Source organism: Coregonus clupeaformis, chromosome 6 (genome assembly GCF_020615455.1).
Source record: "Coregonus clupeaformis isolate EN_2021a chromosome 6, ASM2061545v1, whole genome shotgun sequence".
NCBI lineage: Eukaryota > Metazoa > Chordata > Actinopteri > Salmoniformes > Salmonidae > Coregonus > Coregonus clupeaformis.
Window position 1 is genome coordinate 5,953,797 of NC_059197.1, and position 18,585 is coordinate 5,972,381.

Sequence of the window (18,585 nt, forward strand, 5' to 3'; positions counted from 1 at the left end):
CCCATGCGTCATACTCTTCCTCTCCACTAGGAGTGGGCTTCACACCTGAGAACATACGTAGCTTACGGTAACTCTGAGTCTCAGATGGCACATTGTTGCATTTTTCTACCAGTGAACTTATGGCAGTAACCAGTTCAGCGTTGAGGTCAGCACCAGAGGGACTTACCAGGCCTTTAACATCAGCCACAGTCTTCCCTTCATATCTCAGAAAGGATAATAGCTTTGCCTGGAAATCTTCACCCTCTCTCTCAACTGGAGATGTGACTTGTGAAACTACATGTACAGGCCAGGGACCCAACTCTCCAGGTATCCCAACAACACTTGGCACAGCTATTTCGTTAAGGTTGTTTGATATCTCTACCAAAACATACTGCTTGTTACCAGCTGAATAAGAACAACGACCATGCAGTCTAATTTTACCAAAAGCCTTAACATAAGTCAGCGTTTCCAGCAGAACCTCATCAGACACATCATCTGTAACACTGCTAAGGACAACTGCACGATTAGTAGCTAGCTGTTTCTCTCTACACCAGGTAACAATCTCTTCAACATGCATGTTGTAGGTTTATGCCTATACAGCAATGTCAGAAGAAAATCCAAAATTTCAATTCAAAATTGTCAAATGGGGAGTCAAAAATATCCCATCAACAATAACCAAGATCCCGGACGAGCCCCCCAAAAATGTAACCCTCTCACCAGGCTCGAATTTGACTCTCAAGATATTACCTTATTTAGAATATCTGAACAGCATGGGATATTAGGTGAGAAGGACATCTCCAATAAGAATCCCTATTGTAAACTTGCTAGGGTGAATGACAAATAGGGTATTAACTTCAGATAGAATGATTATAGACTTGGTTATTGGTATAAGGATATGCTTTCCCATGCATTAAATGAAACTGAAACAGTAAATGACTCCACCAATACAACAGACATAAGGTTCAATATCTATATTAATCAAATGTTCAATATATCACATCAAAAGAAATACAAATTATAAACCCCAATGATTTTCCCACAACCCATGTCCAAATTATTTGCAAGCTTGCTTAAACCCTGGGTGCGCGTTGGAGCTCATAAAAAAATGACGACATACATAAAGTCCTGAAGTCCACCACACATTTGTAGTTACTCACTACTTGTAGATAATGCCTCAGCGAAAAAATAGTAGTTCCGTGCAGGTGTCCTCACAAGATCCACAGCGAACACAGCTATCAATGCAGCCAGTAATCCGTAGCAGCAACAGACATCCGTTGGAAACCCGAACTCGTTGGTTGTCACAAGCAATTCTCTCCAAGTCTTGCACGATGCTAGGCTAACCTCTAGAATGTCGAGTGTCTCCACAATGTGACGGCAGCTTCAGTCTCTACTAGGTCTTTCTTAACGAACTAATACACACTTTCTTATAGAAATAAAATCAGGATTTCCCTTTAAAACAAACTCTGTAGGTATAGTTTTGTTTTATCTTTATCGTTCCTTGGGTCGTTTTTTTCTTCCCCAACGCCACTAACGTCTCTCCTCTTTCTCCTCTCAACTTTTCCCTCTCTTTCCTCCCCAGCAACCAGTCCACTCTCCCATTGGCCACAACTTAACAAGTTACCTCATTGGTCAAAACTTTAACAAGATACGTGGGAAATTTAAACTTAAAAATAAACCAACCTATTTACTTGTACATTTTTTTTTAAACATTGCTTCAAAAGAAATGCATTAATGACATTACAAATCAGGAGCTATTCGATCACCTTTTAAATCTAATACCAATGAATTATAACAAATAAACTCTATACTTGGTTTTAGCAAGGTATTACAGAAGCCACTCCTTCGTTGCCCGGGCGGTGAGTTTGGGATCATTGTCATGCTGAAAGACCCAGCGACGTTTCATCTTCAATGCCCTTGCTGATGGAAGGAGGTTTTCACTCAAAATCTCACGATACATGGCCCCATTTATTCTTTCCTTTACACGGATCAGTCGTCCTAGTCCCTTTGCAGAAAAACAGCCCCAAAGCATGATGTTTGCACCCCCATGCTTCACAGTAGGTATGGTGTTCTTTGGCTGCAACTCAGCATTCTTTGTCCTCCAAACACGACGAGTTGAGTTTTTACAAAAAATTTCTATTTTGGTTTCATCGAACCATATAACATTCTCCCAATCCTCTTCTGGATCATCCAAATGCACTCTAGTAAACTTCAGACGGGCCTGGACATGTACTGGCTTAAGCAGGGGGACACGTTTGGCACTGCAGGATTTGAGTCCCTGGCGGCGTAGTGTGTTACTGATGGTAGGCTTTGTTACTTTGGTCCCAGCTCTCTGCAGGTCATTCACTAGGTCCCCCCGTGTGGTTCTGGGATTTTTGCTCACCGTTCATGTGATCATTTTGACCCCACGGGGTGAGATCTTGCGTGGAGCCCCAGATCGAGGGAGATTATCAGTGGTGTTGTATGTCTTCCATTTCCTAATAATTGCTCCCACAGTTGATTTCTTCAAACCAAGCTGCTTACCTATTGCAGATTCAGTCTTCCCAGCCTGGTGCAGGTCTACAATTTTGTTTCTGGTGTCCTTTGACAGCTCTTTGGTCTTGGCCATAGTGGAGTTTGGAGTGTGACTGTTTGAGGTTGTGGACAGGTGTCTTTTATACTGATAACACGTTCAAACAGGTGCCATTAATACAGGTAATGAGTGGAGGACAGAGGAGCCTCTTAAAGAAGAAGTTACAGGTCTGTGAGAGCCAGAATTCTTGCTTGTTTGTAGGTGACCAAATACTTATTTTCCACCATAATTTGCAAATAAATTCATTAAAAATCCTACAATGTGATTTTCTGGATTTTTTTTCCTCAATTTGTCTGTCATAGTTGACGTGTACCTATGACGAAAATTACAGGCCTCTCTCATCTTTTTAAGTGGGAGAACTTGCACAATTGGTGGCTGACTAAATACTTTTTCCCCCCACTGTATGTGTCCCTCTGACAAAGGAAATCTTGACTCTTGAGTGTCATTGAAAGTCGCAGGTCAACAGGACTTGACACTTAACCCATAGGGTCCATTGAAACAGCCCGCGGGGGAAACGTAAAAACACAGTAAATATGTGGAGAGTAAATAGGCTAACTGACAGACTATTGATCCCTCTTACAGAGCAAGGTCCCACAGAGCACCCCTTGAACAAAGGGCCTGTAGAGATCTTTATAGCCAGAGGGTAAACACTAAGATTGTCAGCTGAAGGTGAATGGGGGACTTGTGTGTTTGTGTGCTTGAGAGAGCGTGTGTGTGTCTGTGTGAATTTGTATGTACTTTCCTATATTATACATTCTGATAAGGAGTTCAGTCATGTGTCTGTGTGTAAGAGTGTGTGTTATCTGTGTCTTCCAGGTGCTGTGCAGTAGCAGTGTGCTGGACTCGTCAGAGTACTGGCTGAAGAATGAGAAGGCTCTGTGCAGGCTGGGCCTCCTGGAGGATGATGCTGAGGGGAGATGCAATATGGTGAGTAGTATGTGTGTGTGTTCGTGTGTGCTTTTGTGCATGCCCAGTGTTCACAGTTTAAACAAATGCTAAACAGGCTACCTGGCACATCAGGATGATTTTAAAATCCTATAAAATCCTATTAAATTCTTTAATTTGTACCTATCTGACTGCCACCAAATCGATGGCAATTTATAGCACAGGAATTGTCCCCTTGGGACTCGACTGGTAAGGGCTGGTGTTCTTACTAGAAAACAAAGGTATCACTCCGTCCACCTGTCCTTTCCCTCAGTCTCATTCCGAGCTCTGAATCGATTAAAAAGATTTGTAATCTTCCCATTGTGTGTGCAAATGAGACAGTGCTGTTTTTACACAATTTGTCCAGATCCTATCAATCCCTGGGGTGTTTTATGTGAGCAGGAAGAGATGCCTGCCATCTTCCTGTAGCATCGCCTCTCTCTCAGTGTGTGTGTGTGTGTGTGTGTGTGTGTGTGTGTGTGTGTGTGTGTGTGTGTGTTTCACCTCTCTCCTCTGTGACAAATTGTTCAGCCTCTCAATTCACAATTCAACTCTTCCCGGGTTACACAACTAATCAATCAAATGTAAAAGAAGACTCACTGATGAGACTGTGACTGTGACTGTGACTGAGAGTGGGTCCCCAGCAGACAGTCACAGTGGTAGAGTGGATGAGGAGCAGGGGGTAGGGGTGTGTGTGTGTGTGTGTGTGTGTGTGTGTGTGAGTGTGTGCTTGTGGGTGTGCTTGTGTGTTTGTTGATTCCCCCCACACCCTCTTCTGTTTACCAGGATTATCACAGTAATAGGCCTGTGGCCATATCAGCTTAGTTAATTACAGACCCTGGGCCAGGAGTAAACAGGGTCTGTGCAAGTGAGTGTTTGGAATGCAGATTTAATAAGCTTGATGGGATACGGTTTTTGTTTACATTTATGGAATCATCTAATATGATCACTTTTATCAATGTGATTGTCACAATGTGATTGTCATTGATTACACACTCAGCGGCAGCAGAGGTATTTAAGTTAAGGTCAGAGGTCGTGTTTAAGATAGGATCAAGTTTATTGTCCCTGAAGGGAAATTGTCTTGGACACACAGTGCTAAGTTGGTGACATTGATATCTTTATTATCCACTCATTTCATTTGATGGAGACAATATGGCCACACAAACTGGTTGAGGATGTGACAATTACAGTGACATATATTCCTGAATAGAGACAGGAATGTGTGTGTGTGTGGAAGGCTCAGGGAGGAAAAGGGACTATGCACTCAGGAGCTCAAAGTGATAAGATAAAAGCTTGTAAGTTCTCTCTTTTCACTCCTCACAAAATCTAGGTCTTGTCACATTTGATCACTCTCTCCTGTTTTAATGCATGAACTGAACTCACAGTGAGGTGTTACCTAGCTGCGATAGTTACAGTGAATTTCATCAGACCCCTGACCACATTGACGGAGGGTAAGCAATTTGGAACCGAAGTCTTCTGCACCTTTAGTTCTGCTCTGCTAGTTACAGTGAAGTTACGGAGTTATGTTTCCGATCCTATTCTAAACACTTGTAGAGATGAGATCTATATCATTGTTCATCTCGGACCCCAGAACCAAATATTGCATTCACTAATAATCTGTCACGAGAGACTATCACTATTATTTACCTCATCCTATTCCATCAACATCAAAACTATTCTCAGTTTCACTCTCTCTCTACACACTACCACACACACACACACACACACACACACACACACACACACACACACACACACACACACACACACACACACACACACACACACACACACACACCTCTTCTTGTTTTGAAACTCACAGCTCTCAGAGTCATCCATTCATCTTTAGGTTTAAACACTTCAGAGGGAGGGAGCGTACACTTCAGCTATGTGTCCCATACAGGCATCATAAAAAAGCCCCAGTGAGGAAGAGTAGACTAAACATGCCATCTGCAGCCGAGGATCTGTCTTACTGCGAGATGACACGTGGGTTGTGTTCATTAGGCACCAAATGGAAGAAAACAGACTGAAACAGGGAAGAACAACCTGAACTTGCTTATTTTCCTCTGTCATTGCTAAATGTTTTGCTATGGTGTGCCATAATGAATATGACCCAAAGTGTCCTCACTGCTGTTTCTGCTGCCAGGTTCTGTGATTAAACATCATGTCAATGTCTTTATTCTACGCTCTAAGGGCTCTAACTGCTGCATCTATGTAGATAATTGAATGTTATTCAATGAGATAGGGGAGCTGAAAAATACTGAATGTAAGCTGCATCTCACGGCTGATGTCTAGGACGGCGTTAGTTACAGTGATGAGAAATAAGAGATATTCCCAATTTGTATCATTCCTTACTGCTCTAATTGCCAGCTTCATCCCACAGAAACTGTATCTGCCTGCCTGCTTGTGTGCCTGGGTCTAGGATTGGGTATGACTGGCAATGGGACATCATTACTTGCCTAGTTAAATAAAGATTAAATAAAAATTTAAAAAATTAAAAATTACCAGTTACTTAGATTATATAATATTATTCCAGAGTTGGAGGCAAAATATGAATGGAGAGCTGAATAGGTGTAGACACTATACACATTAGTGCTGTGAATATTCATAACCCTAATCTCCCGGAACTAAAATCTTGCGTAATTTGGTCAGTTAGATTACCACAACCCAGACCAGCATACAGCCAGTGCACATGAATAATGGAAGTGCATGTAATGCCTCCTGGCTGGTGCTATTGCTTGGAGGTAAGGGGTCAGGAGCCACAGTAGGATACCAAGGACGCGTTCCAAACGGCACCGTATTCCCTATTTAGTGCATTGCTGTAGTGCATTATAAAGGGAACAGGGTGCATTTGAGACACAGCCGGAGACAGAGCATCCAAATGGCTCACAGTCACAATATGGCCTGGCTGCGGCGGGCTTACATAACAACCACAGGGGAACACACAGAGGACACAGGAAGAACGACTGAGTGTGCTGAGATGAGAGCAATGGGGCGTAGAGAGAAAGAGAGAGACAGAGGTTAGAGTTGAGAAGAAGGGTGTGAAGGAGGGAGAGATTGAGTGAGGGGGAGAGGATTTGTTGTTGAGGGAAGACGAAAAGAGCTTAGAAGTGGGTGGAGGATGGTGTGCATGTGCGCTCGTGCGCGCCTATTGTACTACATAGCCTGTGAATATTTGTAATCTTTATTGAAAATGAGTGAGAGCGTCTTGAGGAGTTTCTGCACCTGTGCTTGTGTGACCAAGTGTGTGTGTGTGTGTTGTGTGCGTGTGTGTATATTGCAAGATATTGAATTATAGCCTGTGAATGTTTGTAATCTTTATGGAAAATGAATGAGAGCGTCTTTACGAGTCTCTACATTTGTGCGTGTGTGTTTGTGGGTGTTCCTGCCCTGACTGTATTTGTGTAACCAGTCCTGTAACCATTCAAACTCCAGCCCCCCAGTCCAGGGCTCTAACTACCCACACACACACACACACACACACACACACACACACACACACACACACACACACACACACACACACACACACACACACACACACACACACACACACACACACACACACACACACACACACACACACACACACACACACACACACACACCATCTGTCTTGACGGTGTGAAGAGTTGTGAGTTTGTGCTTCTGTCACATATCCACTCACTCACTCACTCACTCATTCAGACACTCACACATACACCTGTCACATAAGCTAGAGTCTTACCTGATTATGTATGTCCAGACATTGATTAACACCCATTTATTATGAGAAGCACATTTATCGACTGTTATTGATGTGGGGATATTTATCATGTGGAATATATTACCTGAACGTGTTCGTATACCATTTTCATACCTTTATTGAAGTTGATTGTCAATTATGAAATTGGAAGAGTTTGTGATGTATTCTGGGTAATGGGTATTGCTACAAGAAGCATGACATTGCTTTGTTTGTGAGACAAGTCAGACAGGTAACAGGTAGGTATGCTGCTGGGTTTACAGGCATGAGTGAAACCTGGATTTTCTTTTGTTAGAGCTATTTTTGATTCTGATAAGTTTATTAGGCCCACCTTTTGTTCATCGTCCTGTTTATTTTTGTTTGTAAATAGCCAGTTTATCTTCACGTTTGTTAATAAAAGCTCACTCGAGGCAAGAAAAGTCTAGATTTGCTGTTGCCTCCTCACTGTTAAAATCCTACTGCATGGTCAAACAGACAAAAACAGTCAGGCAGGGACTACCTAAAAAATTTGTCTGTTGCAAAATGTGTTGCTACAGTGTTTTCTAATGAATATGACCCATCTCACCAGCATGTTTACTGAAAGAGAGGGGAAAAGGTTGTTTTTTTAAACTCTAAACTCATAACTGTCCACCACTGTTTGCCTCAGGGCTCCTCGCTGCAAAAATCTCTTGATTAGTTTCCAGTTTGAGTCATGCAGCTGGCCCTGATTGGTTATGGTATGTAGAGTAGAATCACCCTGAGGTTGTGATTGGTCACTGGGCTGGGTTGACCTGGAGGCTGGAGCACAGCTGTAGATTTGCCCAGTGAACCGCGAGACCCTGGGTGACACCCAGCGCTGTCCTCCAGCCGCCAGGCACCCATCCAAAGGAGTTAAGAAAACATTTACTAAATAAACCAAAGTAAAAAAATAATCTAAAAAAAGTTACACAATAAAATAACAATAATGACGTTATATACAGGGGGTACCGAGTCAATGTGCAGGGGTAAAGGTTAGTCGAGGATGATACTAGTATCACGATACTCGTTAGGTATTGTCCCGGCCCTATTTATCATACATACACACACACACTCACACATGCACGCACTCGGGTGTGCAACCAATCAGAACTCCTATTCTCTAGCATCTATGATGATTTTTTATCCTGTCCGTCAGTTAGTCAGGCAGAGATTAAAAGTCTGTCTGCTCTGAAGAATTAGTGGTGGAGCCTCGTTCACATCTGTGGTCTCTGCCTCTCAGATGGGCCTCACTGACAGAGATGGCTAGATGGCACATACAGCTTTCACCCCGAAACCCATTTTTGGGACTGCAGACTATTGCCACCCCAACCTAATGGTGATGGGGTTAAATGATTTTGTCCTTGGGAAGGGCACCATATCTCCTATTTTTTCGACTCCTCTCTCTACCTCGTTCCTCTTCCCTCCCCCTTCTTTTTTCCTCCCGTTTCTCCCTCGCTCTTTCTCAGTCTCCAACAGTCATCTGCTTATATTTCTCTGCAATTGCTTTGACCTGCATGCAAGACACAATAAGCCCAATAATGTGATAACCTTCACAACACCTCAGCTTGCACAGGCTTGCTAGAACCACCATTATAATAAGACAGCTTCAAAATGGGTTATGGAAGTACCAGAGTGGGCGTTCTTGAAAAAAGGGAAAAGGCTGAATGTTATGGTAATATTGTAAACGGGGGTGAAATGGTGAAATTGCAATGTTCTGTGTTGTTTCACTCCGGTGGACATTTTGACTCTCCCAATAAAGAGAACCACTCCAGTTTCAAAGCTGCTCTCGCCGTTCTGTTTAGTCCGTTCAATTCTGTCCCTTTTTAGCTTTGGGATGATTAGCTCAGTGTTTCATCCTATAGGCTACTGTTGATAAACAACCAATGAAATAGGCAGGAATGATGTAGCAAAAAATGTAAAGTGCAAGATTCATTTGTAAAAGGAGAAATGTACAAATCAAATCCACTCGTAACAGAGACTTCCAGATTTAGCCTGATTGGCATAGAGATAGAAAAGTTTGATCTCTTCGCTGATTGGGCCATTCGTTCCAGTTCCAGTCGCTGCATCATTTACCTCTGTTTGTATTTCTCCTTCTGCTTCTCTTTTGATGTCATTCAGATGCATACATGACCTCCTCACCCCGAGAAGAGTCCATTAACACGGAAAATAAAATAGGAAGGGGGGAAAAGATGCTGAATATAGCCTACAGGCAAACCAGACAGTCATATTAGCCTAATTGACAAATGTGAGGAGAGAGAGGAGGCCTACATGATGGACCCCACAAGCGTTTGTTCTTTTACTTCATTGAGTCACATAAGGAAGTTAATCATAAAGAATATCTCTTACAGAAACCAAATGAATTGTGGGTAGCTAAACTAAGCTCTTTCAGCTTTGATGGCCTTTCAGCATGACGTACTGTATGTACATCAGAGACGGTATGTCGATGATCAAGGAGGTTATATCAACCGCTGGGATTTACAATGATTGGTATGTTGATTAATATAGGAAATCATTTATTTCTCCTCTCTAGAAAATAGATATAATATGTCCTCTGGCAGAATATTGCATTTGGAGAGATGGACCTGGTATATAAGTTCATCTGGGATGAATAGATAGATAGATAGATAGATAGATAGATAGAGAGAGAGAGAGAGAGAGAGAGAGAGGAGAGAGAGAGAGAGAGAGAGAGAGAGAGAGAGAGAGAGAGAGAGAGAGAGAGAGAGAGAGAGAGAGAGAGAGAGAGAGAGAGAGAGAGAGAGGGAGAGAGAGAGAGAGAGAGAGAGAGAGAGAGAGAGAGAGAGAGAGAGAGAGAGAGAGAGAGAGAGAGAGAGAGAGAGAGAGAGAGAGAGGAGAGAGAGAGAGAGAGAGAGGGAGAGAGAGGGAGAGAGAGAGAGAGAGAGAGAGAGAGAGAGAGAGAGAGAGAGAGAGAGAGAGAGAGAGAGAGAGAGAGAGAGAGAGAGAGAGAGAGAGAGAGAGAGAGCTGTAGAGAAAGATGAATAGATAAGAGTAATGGAGTGTGTGCGTGTGTGTTACAGCTGGTGGGGGGGTGAGGCTGTTTATTGGTCAGTGAGAAGAAAACAAGTTATGATCTTACTGCAACCAAGGGCTTTGCCTCACGCCCCTTTTCTAATTAACTAAATTATTGATCAATACTTTCCCAAAGCATTTGTAGCTGAAGTTTTACATTATTTCTATCCACAACCCAGCCGCACTGCCATGACAGAGTAACACTTATGAAAGTCAATGTTTGATGGGGCGGCCAATGTTCAATGCGTGAACGAACAACATTCGTAGCACTTTGCTGTTCTATAGTATGGGTCGGCAAGTGAAATAACATACCAATACACATCTACGAATGCTTTGGAAAACCCATCCCTGAATAAACAATGGGAAAGCAATCAGTGAGATTATATATCTGCATTCCAAATGGCACCCTATTCCCTTTAGAGTGCACTTCTTTTGACCAGGGTAAATAGGGCTCTGGTCTAAAGTAGTGCACTATATAGGGAATAGGGTGTCATTTGGGACTCATTCAGTAAAATTATATCAGTCTGTATGTAGGGACTGTCGCTCGCTCCCTGGGGACTGACTGACTGGGTGCCATTAGCCCTGTTGTGTCCTGCTTAGTCTCGTGTTGCCATACCTACAAAATCTCGTCCTGCTAGAGGCTTGTAAATGGCCAGTGAGGGCTAACACAGCATGATTGCTTCCTCTGTCAGACTAATAATCATGTTTTTATCTGGGTAAAGTCAGGTCATTGGAATGGGGAGTAAGGTTGGCTACATCACAGTCAGTATTCTGGACTTTTTGTAGCTTTACGTTACCACTGTTCTGAAGCTTTTTCCCTCTCATTGCAGATCTGCTTTGTGAATCTGGACCAGCAGAAGGTGGATCGTCACGACGACAGCTGCATCAAGGTGTGCTGGGTCCCCTCTTCTCTTCTCATCTCTCTTCTCCCCCCTACCCATGCTCTCCTCTCATATCCTCTCTTCTCCCCCCTACCCATGCTCTCCTCTCATATCCTCTCTTCCCTCTCCCCCCTACCCATGCTCTCCTCTCATATTCACTCTTCCATCTCCTCCCTCCTCCTCTCATATCCTCTCTTCCCTCTCCTCCCTCCTCCTCTCATCTCCTTTACTCCCTCCTCCCTCTTCCCCTTTCCTCCCCCCTACCAATTAACGCCTCTGCTCCCTCGCTCATACTCTCCCCTCTCCTCTCCTTTCCTCTCCTCCCGTTCCCCCAGAGTCTTTCTTAACCATCGTAAAACACTGGCTCTGTTGCCATGGATTCAGGATAATTAGCCTGAGTGAGAGGGGTTGATTTGTTTAGGTAATCAGCAGGTTTGTGCTGGTGATGACTGCCTGTGTGACTGTCACTGTGACTGTGGGCGACGTCTCTCTCTCCTCTAGAAACTGGCCTCGATCTCTCCAGACCTGCCCAAGCTGGTTGGCTCTCTGAGCGTGCAACAGCCCAAGGTGAACGAGATCCTGCTGCTCGGTGGTTTGGAGACTCCGGACCCCTCTCACCCTCATCAGTACCCCAGCTACACACAGGCGAGCACACACACACACTTCATCTTCCTTCTCATTTTATATGAATGGTTTGTTGAGATCCCTCCATCCCAAATCCATCCACTGTCTGACTGACTCATCAGCTCTGAGTATTACACGAGCAGAAAGGTAGAACTCATAAATGATTGAACTCTTTCCTTCCTCTGCGTGTGTGTATGTGTGTATTGCCTCCAGGGCCAGAGGGGTACAGATGTGTGCCTGGTCCAGTGTGCTGGGGGCCGGAGGCCTACCAGCATCATCTATGAGATCAACAAGTTCCTGATCGGGCTGCAGTGGGGTCAGGAGAGGCAGGGGGCCCAGGGGCGTATGATGGCAGGGCAGAGGCTGGATGACGACACCAACCGCTCCTTTTCATCCATAGAGGAGGACTTCCTCACTGCCTCAGAACACCTGGGGGATGACAGCGAGGATGACGGCTTACGAAACGGTGATTTAATACATTTTACATTTACATTTTTAGTCATTTAGCAGACGCTCTTATCCAGAGCGACTTACAGTTAGTATTTTCTCTCATCCTTTTGAATACCCATGTACTGTATTTGAGTTCAATGTATTTTACTGGCATATGTGGTGAATATGAAAGTAGAGTAATGTAGTCCTATGTGGCTAAGTTTGTATAGCATGAGGATAGCAACGGCAGGTTCGTGGGTTCGATTCCTGCTTGGGGCACCAATATGAAAATGTAAATCTCAGTCACTGTTCTAGGTCACTTTTGACGAAAGTGTCCGCTAAATGGGATAAATTATTTATTATTTACAATTCTACTAATGTGAAGCACTCATTTTGGGAGGAAAACTCTGACATTTTTGTAAGGTAATACATTATTTAGTAGACTACTCTCAAAACAGGTCAGTGCATAGGTGCTGTAACCACTTTAAACGATAACAACCTCAATAAAAATCAAAGTTGTTATTGATGTAGTGTTATTATAGAGTCTTCAGTATGTAAATCACGAATAGTCTACATGTTAAGCTATTCTTACCACTGAAGATGTCTCTCGTCTCGTTTCAAAAGGGAACGACAGACGCCCAGCCATTTGTGCTGTTGTTCTCTTGTTCTCTCGTGCCTGTCAGTCTTCATCTGTAAAAACACTTCTCTGTGGCTGGCTGCATAGCTCCTTAGTGTGTGTGTGCCTCGCATGGTGTGCCATGCTGCTGAGGGCACATACAGTAGAACTGATCAATGCCTGTCATGATTGAGATTAATATACAATATATGGCCCTGAGTTTGGCGGCACTTTTCTTCACAGTGACAAGTCTCCCCTTATCTATAATTAATCTCCTGTACGTATTTTAATTAATTCTGTGTATTTTGAAATTTGAATTACATTGGGCTGAACTACACTCCAATGTATTTTGTATTTTCAAAAACTGTAATTTATAGCGGTTCACATTTTGTGGCCCCCCTTTCACTGCATTGGTATCAGAAGTCTGATAGCACTATGGACTGATAAAAGCATCTGCTAAATGAACTAAATATAAATGTATATGTAAAAATGAACAATTGCAAAGCATACTGAGTATTATTCTAATGAGCTCCGCCTCTAAACAATACCCAGTGTGCTTTGCAGTTCATTTTGGTATGTTCATTTTCACATACAGTATACAGTTATATTTTGGTCACTTGCAGACATGCTTATCCAGAGTGACTTGCTCGACTAAGGTAGTTAAACAACATATCACAGTCATTGCAAGTAAAAACATTTTTGTAACCGATACTAAGAATTTTGTTGCTGTTCGGGCCGGCTACTTGCAAATGTATTTTGGTATTTAAAAATACAAAATGCATGTATTTTAATTAAATACATTACAAAATGCAAGTATTTTGTAGTTTATATGGATACATTGATCTTTATGGTATTTTGTATCTGTATTGTTCTCATCCCTGCCTGTATGAAATTAGAACCAACACTGTGTAAAGGTTCTCCTTTGAGTCAATCTACCAGTATTATTCATAATCAGATCAGCCTCAGATAGTTTGCTCTTTTTTACTTTGCATGGGGGTAGGTTAGCCTGTTCCCAGATCTGTTTGTGTTGTATTATAGCCTGTGTAGCCAACTCTTATGGTCATTGGTAAGACAGCACAAACATAATTGGGACCAGCTAGGGTTTGGTTGGTAGCTATAGTCAGGTTTGAGTGGGTAAATGCTGCTCAGTGAAAGTCTGGTGTTATTGCTAGCTTGGTTAAACAATAGCTGGGTTGTCATTGCTCTTGCTGTGGCACATTGGGAGTTTGATATAACTACTCTCTAACAGGTCTGGACATGCCTCTCTCTCTCTCTCTCTCCCCAATGAGCCAGAGTGCAGTGATGTGGCAGAGGGCTTAGCAGATGCAGCACACAGCTGCAGACCTGCGTGTCAGAGGGGACGCCTGGGCCAGCACCAGTGGCAGGACAGCGAGGACTCCGAGGTGACCATCTGCGCCCCCCAAGCCACCAAGAAACAAGGAGGAAGGGCACCGGCGAGAGCTAGCAGTCACCACAATAAGGAGTCGGCCGGCCACTACGCCACCAACCTGGCTGAGTCGGTACTGCAGGACGCCTTCATCCGCCTGTCTCAGGACGAACAGTCCTTCGCCACCGAGGCCGCTGTGAGCATGTCCCCCGGCAGCCACCGCCCCCCCACCAGCCTCACCCGAACAGGAGCAGAGGAGCCATCTCGGGCACGCGCCTGCTCTTTCGAGCTGCCCAAGATCGTCATAGTGCAGAGCCCGGATAACTGCGAGGGCCTGCCAGAGTGGCTGGATACTCAGGCCTCTCACGTGGCTGTGGAGCATGGTGTTGGTGGTGATGATGGTGCTACCAGACAGGTAACGGTGGAACACGGACCAGAGGCCCATGGCTTCCGCCCTACCACCACTACCAGTGGACGCCACTTCAACAAACCCCTGCAGCGGGCCCTGGCATGCGCTGCCAGCGTCATCGGCACCATCTCCAGCCCACAGGTAGCAGAGCAGCTGGCGATGGATCCAACAGAGGAGGATATGGAGAGAGAGGGACAGAGGGACCCTGAGGGCACCGACTACTCCTTCTCCTCAGCCATGTGCGGGATGGCCCAGGTGGCGGGGGCGGTGGCCGTGGTGGAGCTAGACGAAGAGGCCGGGGAGGGGGACTGCGAGTCAGAAGATGACTCCACCACCGAGGTCTACTCGGCCGCCTCCGTGGGGCTCCTATCTGCAGCACAGGCCTCCACGGCCATCACTCTCCACTGCAGCGTGGCCGAAGGGACCAGCATCGAGGCCTTCCGTACCAGCATTGCTGAAGTTCTTCACAAGGAGGCAGCAGGGGTGCTGGCTCAGCCCCAGGACTACAAGAGTGTGGCCCACCTACTGGAGTCCACCCACAACAGGATCGTGGATGGCATTACGTCTCCCAAAAAGTCCTGTCTGGACAAGATGGACGAGACTGAGGTGGACGATTTCATCAGCGAGGTGGCCAATGGCCTCTTCAAGCACGCGTTCGAGAAAGCGAAAAAGAAAAAAGAACTGGAAGGCCCGGGCAAAGACGTCCCTGATATCCAGGGCTTTCTGCAGGAGAGCGTGAGCAATGTGCTCTTCGACGTCCTTTGTCTCACTTCAAAGCGGATCGGTGCCATTTCCAAATGTGATATAGGGTCGTTTGACAGACAAGAGGGTGATGTCGGCTCCAGGGACTACGAGGCGGCCGCCACCACCAAGGAACCATTAAGCCAATTACAGCGCTTTGTTGGCTCCAGCCAGCCCGATAATTGTGAAGCCCACTGGGCAGAGAAGATGCCCGTCTACTCTGGGATAAGGGAGGACAAATATAGACTGGAGGAGAGGGAGAGTGAACCACATATCAGAGAGCAGCAGCAGCACAGACAAGCTCCAACTAAAGTCTCATCCTCTACTAAGGACTGCTATGACCTCCAGGGCCAGCAGGCCAGAGGAAACATCAGAGAGCCTTTTACAGAGAGCTTAGCCCACCAGGTATCTTCATCCCTGGGCACAGAGAAAAGATGGAGAGCCAGTACGGACAGCAGACAGTCTTCTCTGACCCCTCAGTCCTCTTTTAGCTCCTCCTCCACAGGGGCCTTGGTCTGCCTAAAGATGGACTCAGAATCGAGAACCACCCCCGTCAACTACTTCGCTGATGACTTGGCCACCACCGTGGTCTCCATGGCCACTGAGCTGGCCGCCATCTGCCTGGAGAACTCCAGCGGGAAGCAGCCATGGTTCTGTGCCCTGAAGGGCGCAGCCGGCTACTACCCCGAGGGGGGCTACCTGCTGCCCTCCTGTTGCACGGCCCTCCGCAGAAAGGAGGGCCAGAACGGCGGTGTGTCATCCAAAAAGCACCGGCCGCCGCGCCTCAGTGAGATCAAGAGGAAGACTGAGGAGCAGCCTGAGTTGATGGAGTGCCTGGTCAACCGTGTGGTGGATGAGACGGTCAACCTAGACGACATGCCCCAGACTCTTGACCCATTCGCACTCTTTGCCTCCGAGGTCACCGCCCGCATCATGAACTGCCCCGAGCTCAATGTGGTTGACACCTCCAAGCCCGGCCAGCAGACCCGCAGCCGGCTGCAGTGTGAGAGGTGGAGCCGGGGCAAGGCCGCCAGCTATGAAAGCATCCCAGAGGAGGACGCAGGCCCCCCGGGTACCCCCAACACCCTGGGCCCCGGCAGCCGGCTGGGCCAGAACCTGAGCAGGGGAGGCTCCATCTCCAAGCAGTCCAGCTGCGAGAGCATCACAGACGAGTTCTCCCGCTTCATGGTGAACCAGATGGAGACAGAGGGCCGGGGCTTCGACCTGCTGCTGGACTACTACGCCGGGCAGAACGCCAGCAACATCCTGGCGGCAGCCATGCAGCAGGCAGCCACCAAGAAGAACGGCCATCTCAATGTGAGGACCACCTCCTGTCTGTCCAAGCAGTCCAGCACAGAGAGCATCACGGAGGAGTTCTACAGGTTCATGCTCAAAGACATGGACAAGGAGAGCAAAGACTACAGTATGGGCAGAACTAAAGAGTGGAGCAACAGCCTATTGCCTCCATCTCCCAGAACGCTCTTCTGTATCCGTCAGTCCTCCGTGCCGGACAGACGTTTCTCAGACTCCAGGCTGACCGTCAACTCGCCCATCAAGGCCAACTCCTTTGACGGCTTTGTCCGCAATGTGCACGGGGACACGCTCAACATCTACCCCACCAACTCGGTGCAGGTGTCATCCACGGGCCTGTGCAAGTCTGACTCCTGTCTGTACCAGAGGGGCCAGACGGACCAGATCACCGACATGCTGATCCACGAGACCTGGTCCAGCTCCATTGAGTCCCTGATGCGGAAGAACAAGATCATTGCGGACCCAGAGGACAGCATTGACCTGGTGGATGCAGAGTCCCAAACCCATGTGCTGCAGTATGCCGACCGCCTGGCCGCAGACATCGTGGAAACCGGGAAGTCTGTCCTGCAGGAAGGGGATGGGGCCGGAGGAGGGGGCGTGGTGGGGCGACAGCAACACATGCCCGTGGGGGAGAGGAGGAGAGGCTTCAAACAGTCCCGCCCTGGTTGCACCCAGAGCAGAGCCAGCCAGGAGAAACCAGGAGGGGGTGGAGACAGCACATGTACAGCAGCGGGGCCACCCATCAGGGGCCCCAGGGAGGTCCCTGTACCAGTGATCCACATCGAGACAGATCAGAGGGATGATCCGGAGTCTGGGGAACCGGTGGAAAGGGTCGAGCATCCCCGCTGGGACCCAGCGCCCCCTGAGGGGACAGCCCAGTGGTGCACTGAGATGGCCTCAGTGAGACGCAGCAGGTAAGCCCTCTCTCAGTTCGCGATTCCCCTGTGAATCAATCCCACCCTCAAACACACAAACAGGCTCTCACAGCTCTTCACAGCACAGGGGCATCATCAGTGGAGATGAGAGCATCACAGGGCTATCACAGACTCTCAGCCTGCTTTTGATCTGTCTGAGAGAGAGAGAGAGAGAGAGAGAGAGAGAGAGAGAGAGAGAGAGAGAGAGAGAGAGAGAGAGAGAGAGAGAGAGAGAGAGAGAGAGAGAGAGATATGGTAGTATTTTTTTATAGTCCTCCTTGGAAATCATTTTCCGAAACACCTTGAATAGTGACCTAATGTGTTTATAAATCGGAAACCATCCATGCGTTGTTAAACTGTTTACAGCGTTGGGTATCAGAGACCCAGCCACATAATGGCTTCTACTGCATCCACAGAGTGAATGTAGTCTATTGTGAAAGTCTCTGGGGTTACACACACCCACAGCCAGGTTATGAGTCATGTTTCTGTGTTGGAGGCTGCAGCTTTTATCTAGAGCTAACCTTGATCTTCAAGGTGGCATAGATATGCCTGTAGTCACGACATACCGAAGATACTTATAAACATTCATACAAGCCCAAACACACACACAAATATATACTCACCCATATGTATTGGGACAGTGAAGCAAAAATGTGAATTTGGCTCTATCCTCCAGCATTTTAGATGAGATATTTCATATTAGGCGAGAGTACAGAATGTCAGCGTTTATTTGAGGGTATTTTCATACATATCTGTTTTGCCGTTTAGAAATTAAAGCACTTTATGTATCTAGTCCCCCCATTTGAAGAATTCACAAGTATTTGGACACATTCACTTCTATTAAAGTAATCCAAATGTTGGTATTTGGTCCCGTATTCCTTGCAGGCAATGACTACATCAAGCTTGTGACTACAAACTTGTTGGATATATTTGCGGTTTGTTTTGGTTGTGTTTTGGATTAGGGCAATTCCACGCTAACAGAATGCTCAGATTTGTTTTATTTAAAATGTATGTCAAAAAAAAAGCAATGGTTTG

General features: G+C 46.1%; 1 protein-coding gene across 3 annotated transcripts in view; it reads left to right on the forward strand.

Moving 5' to 3' along the window:
- LOC121567558 (A-kinase anchor protein SPHKAP-like) overlaps positions 1-18,585 on the forward strand; it is a 186,129-nt gene that overhangs the window by 156,906 nt on the left and 10,638 nt on the right. For all 3 annotated transcript variants that reach the window (XM_045217761.1, XM_041877700.2, XM_045217767.1), the window contains 5 exons: positions 3,365-3,475; positions 11,069-11,128; positions 11,621-11,764; positions 11,957-12,209; positions 14,082-17,550. In XM_045217761.1, coding sequence (XP_045073696.1) covers positions 3,365-3,475; positions 11,069-11,128; positions 11,621-11,764; positions 11,957-12,209; positions 14,082-17,550 — 4,037 coding nt within the window. The remainder of the gene's footprint in view (positions 1-3,364; positions 3,476-11,068; positions 11,129-11,620; positions 11,765-11,956; positions 12,210-14,081; positions 17,551-18,585) is intronic.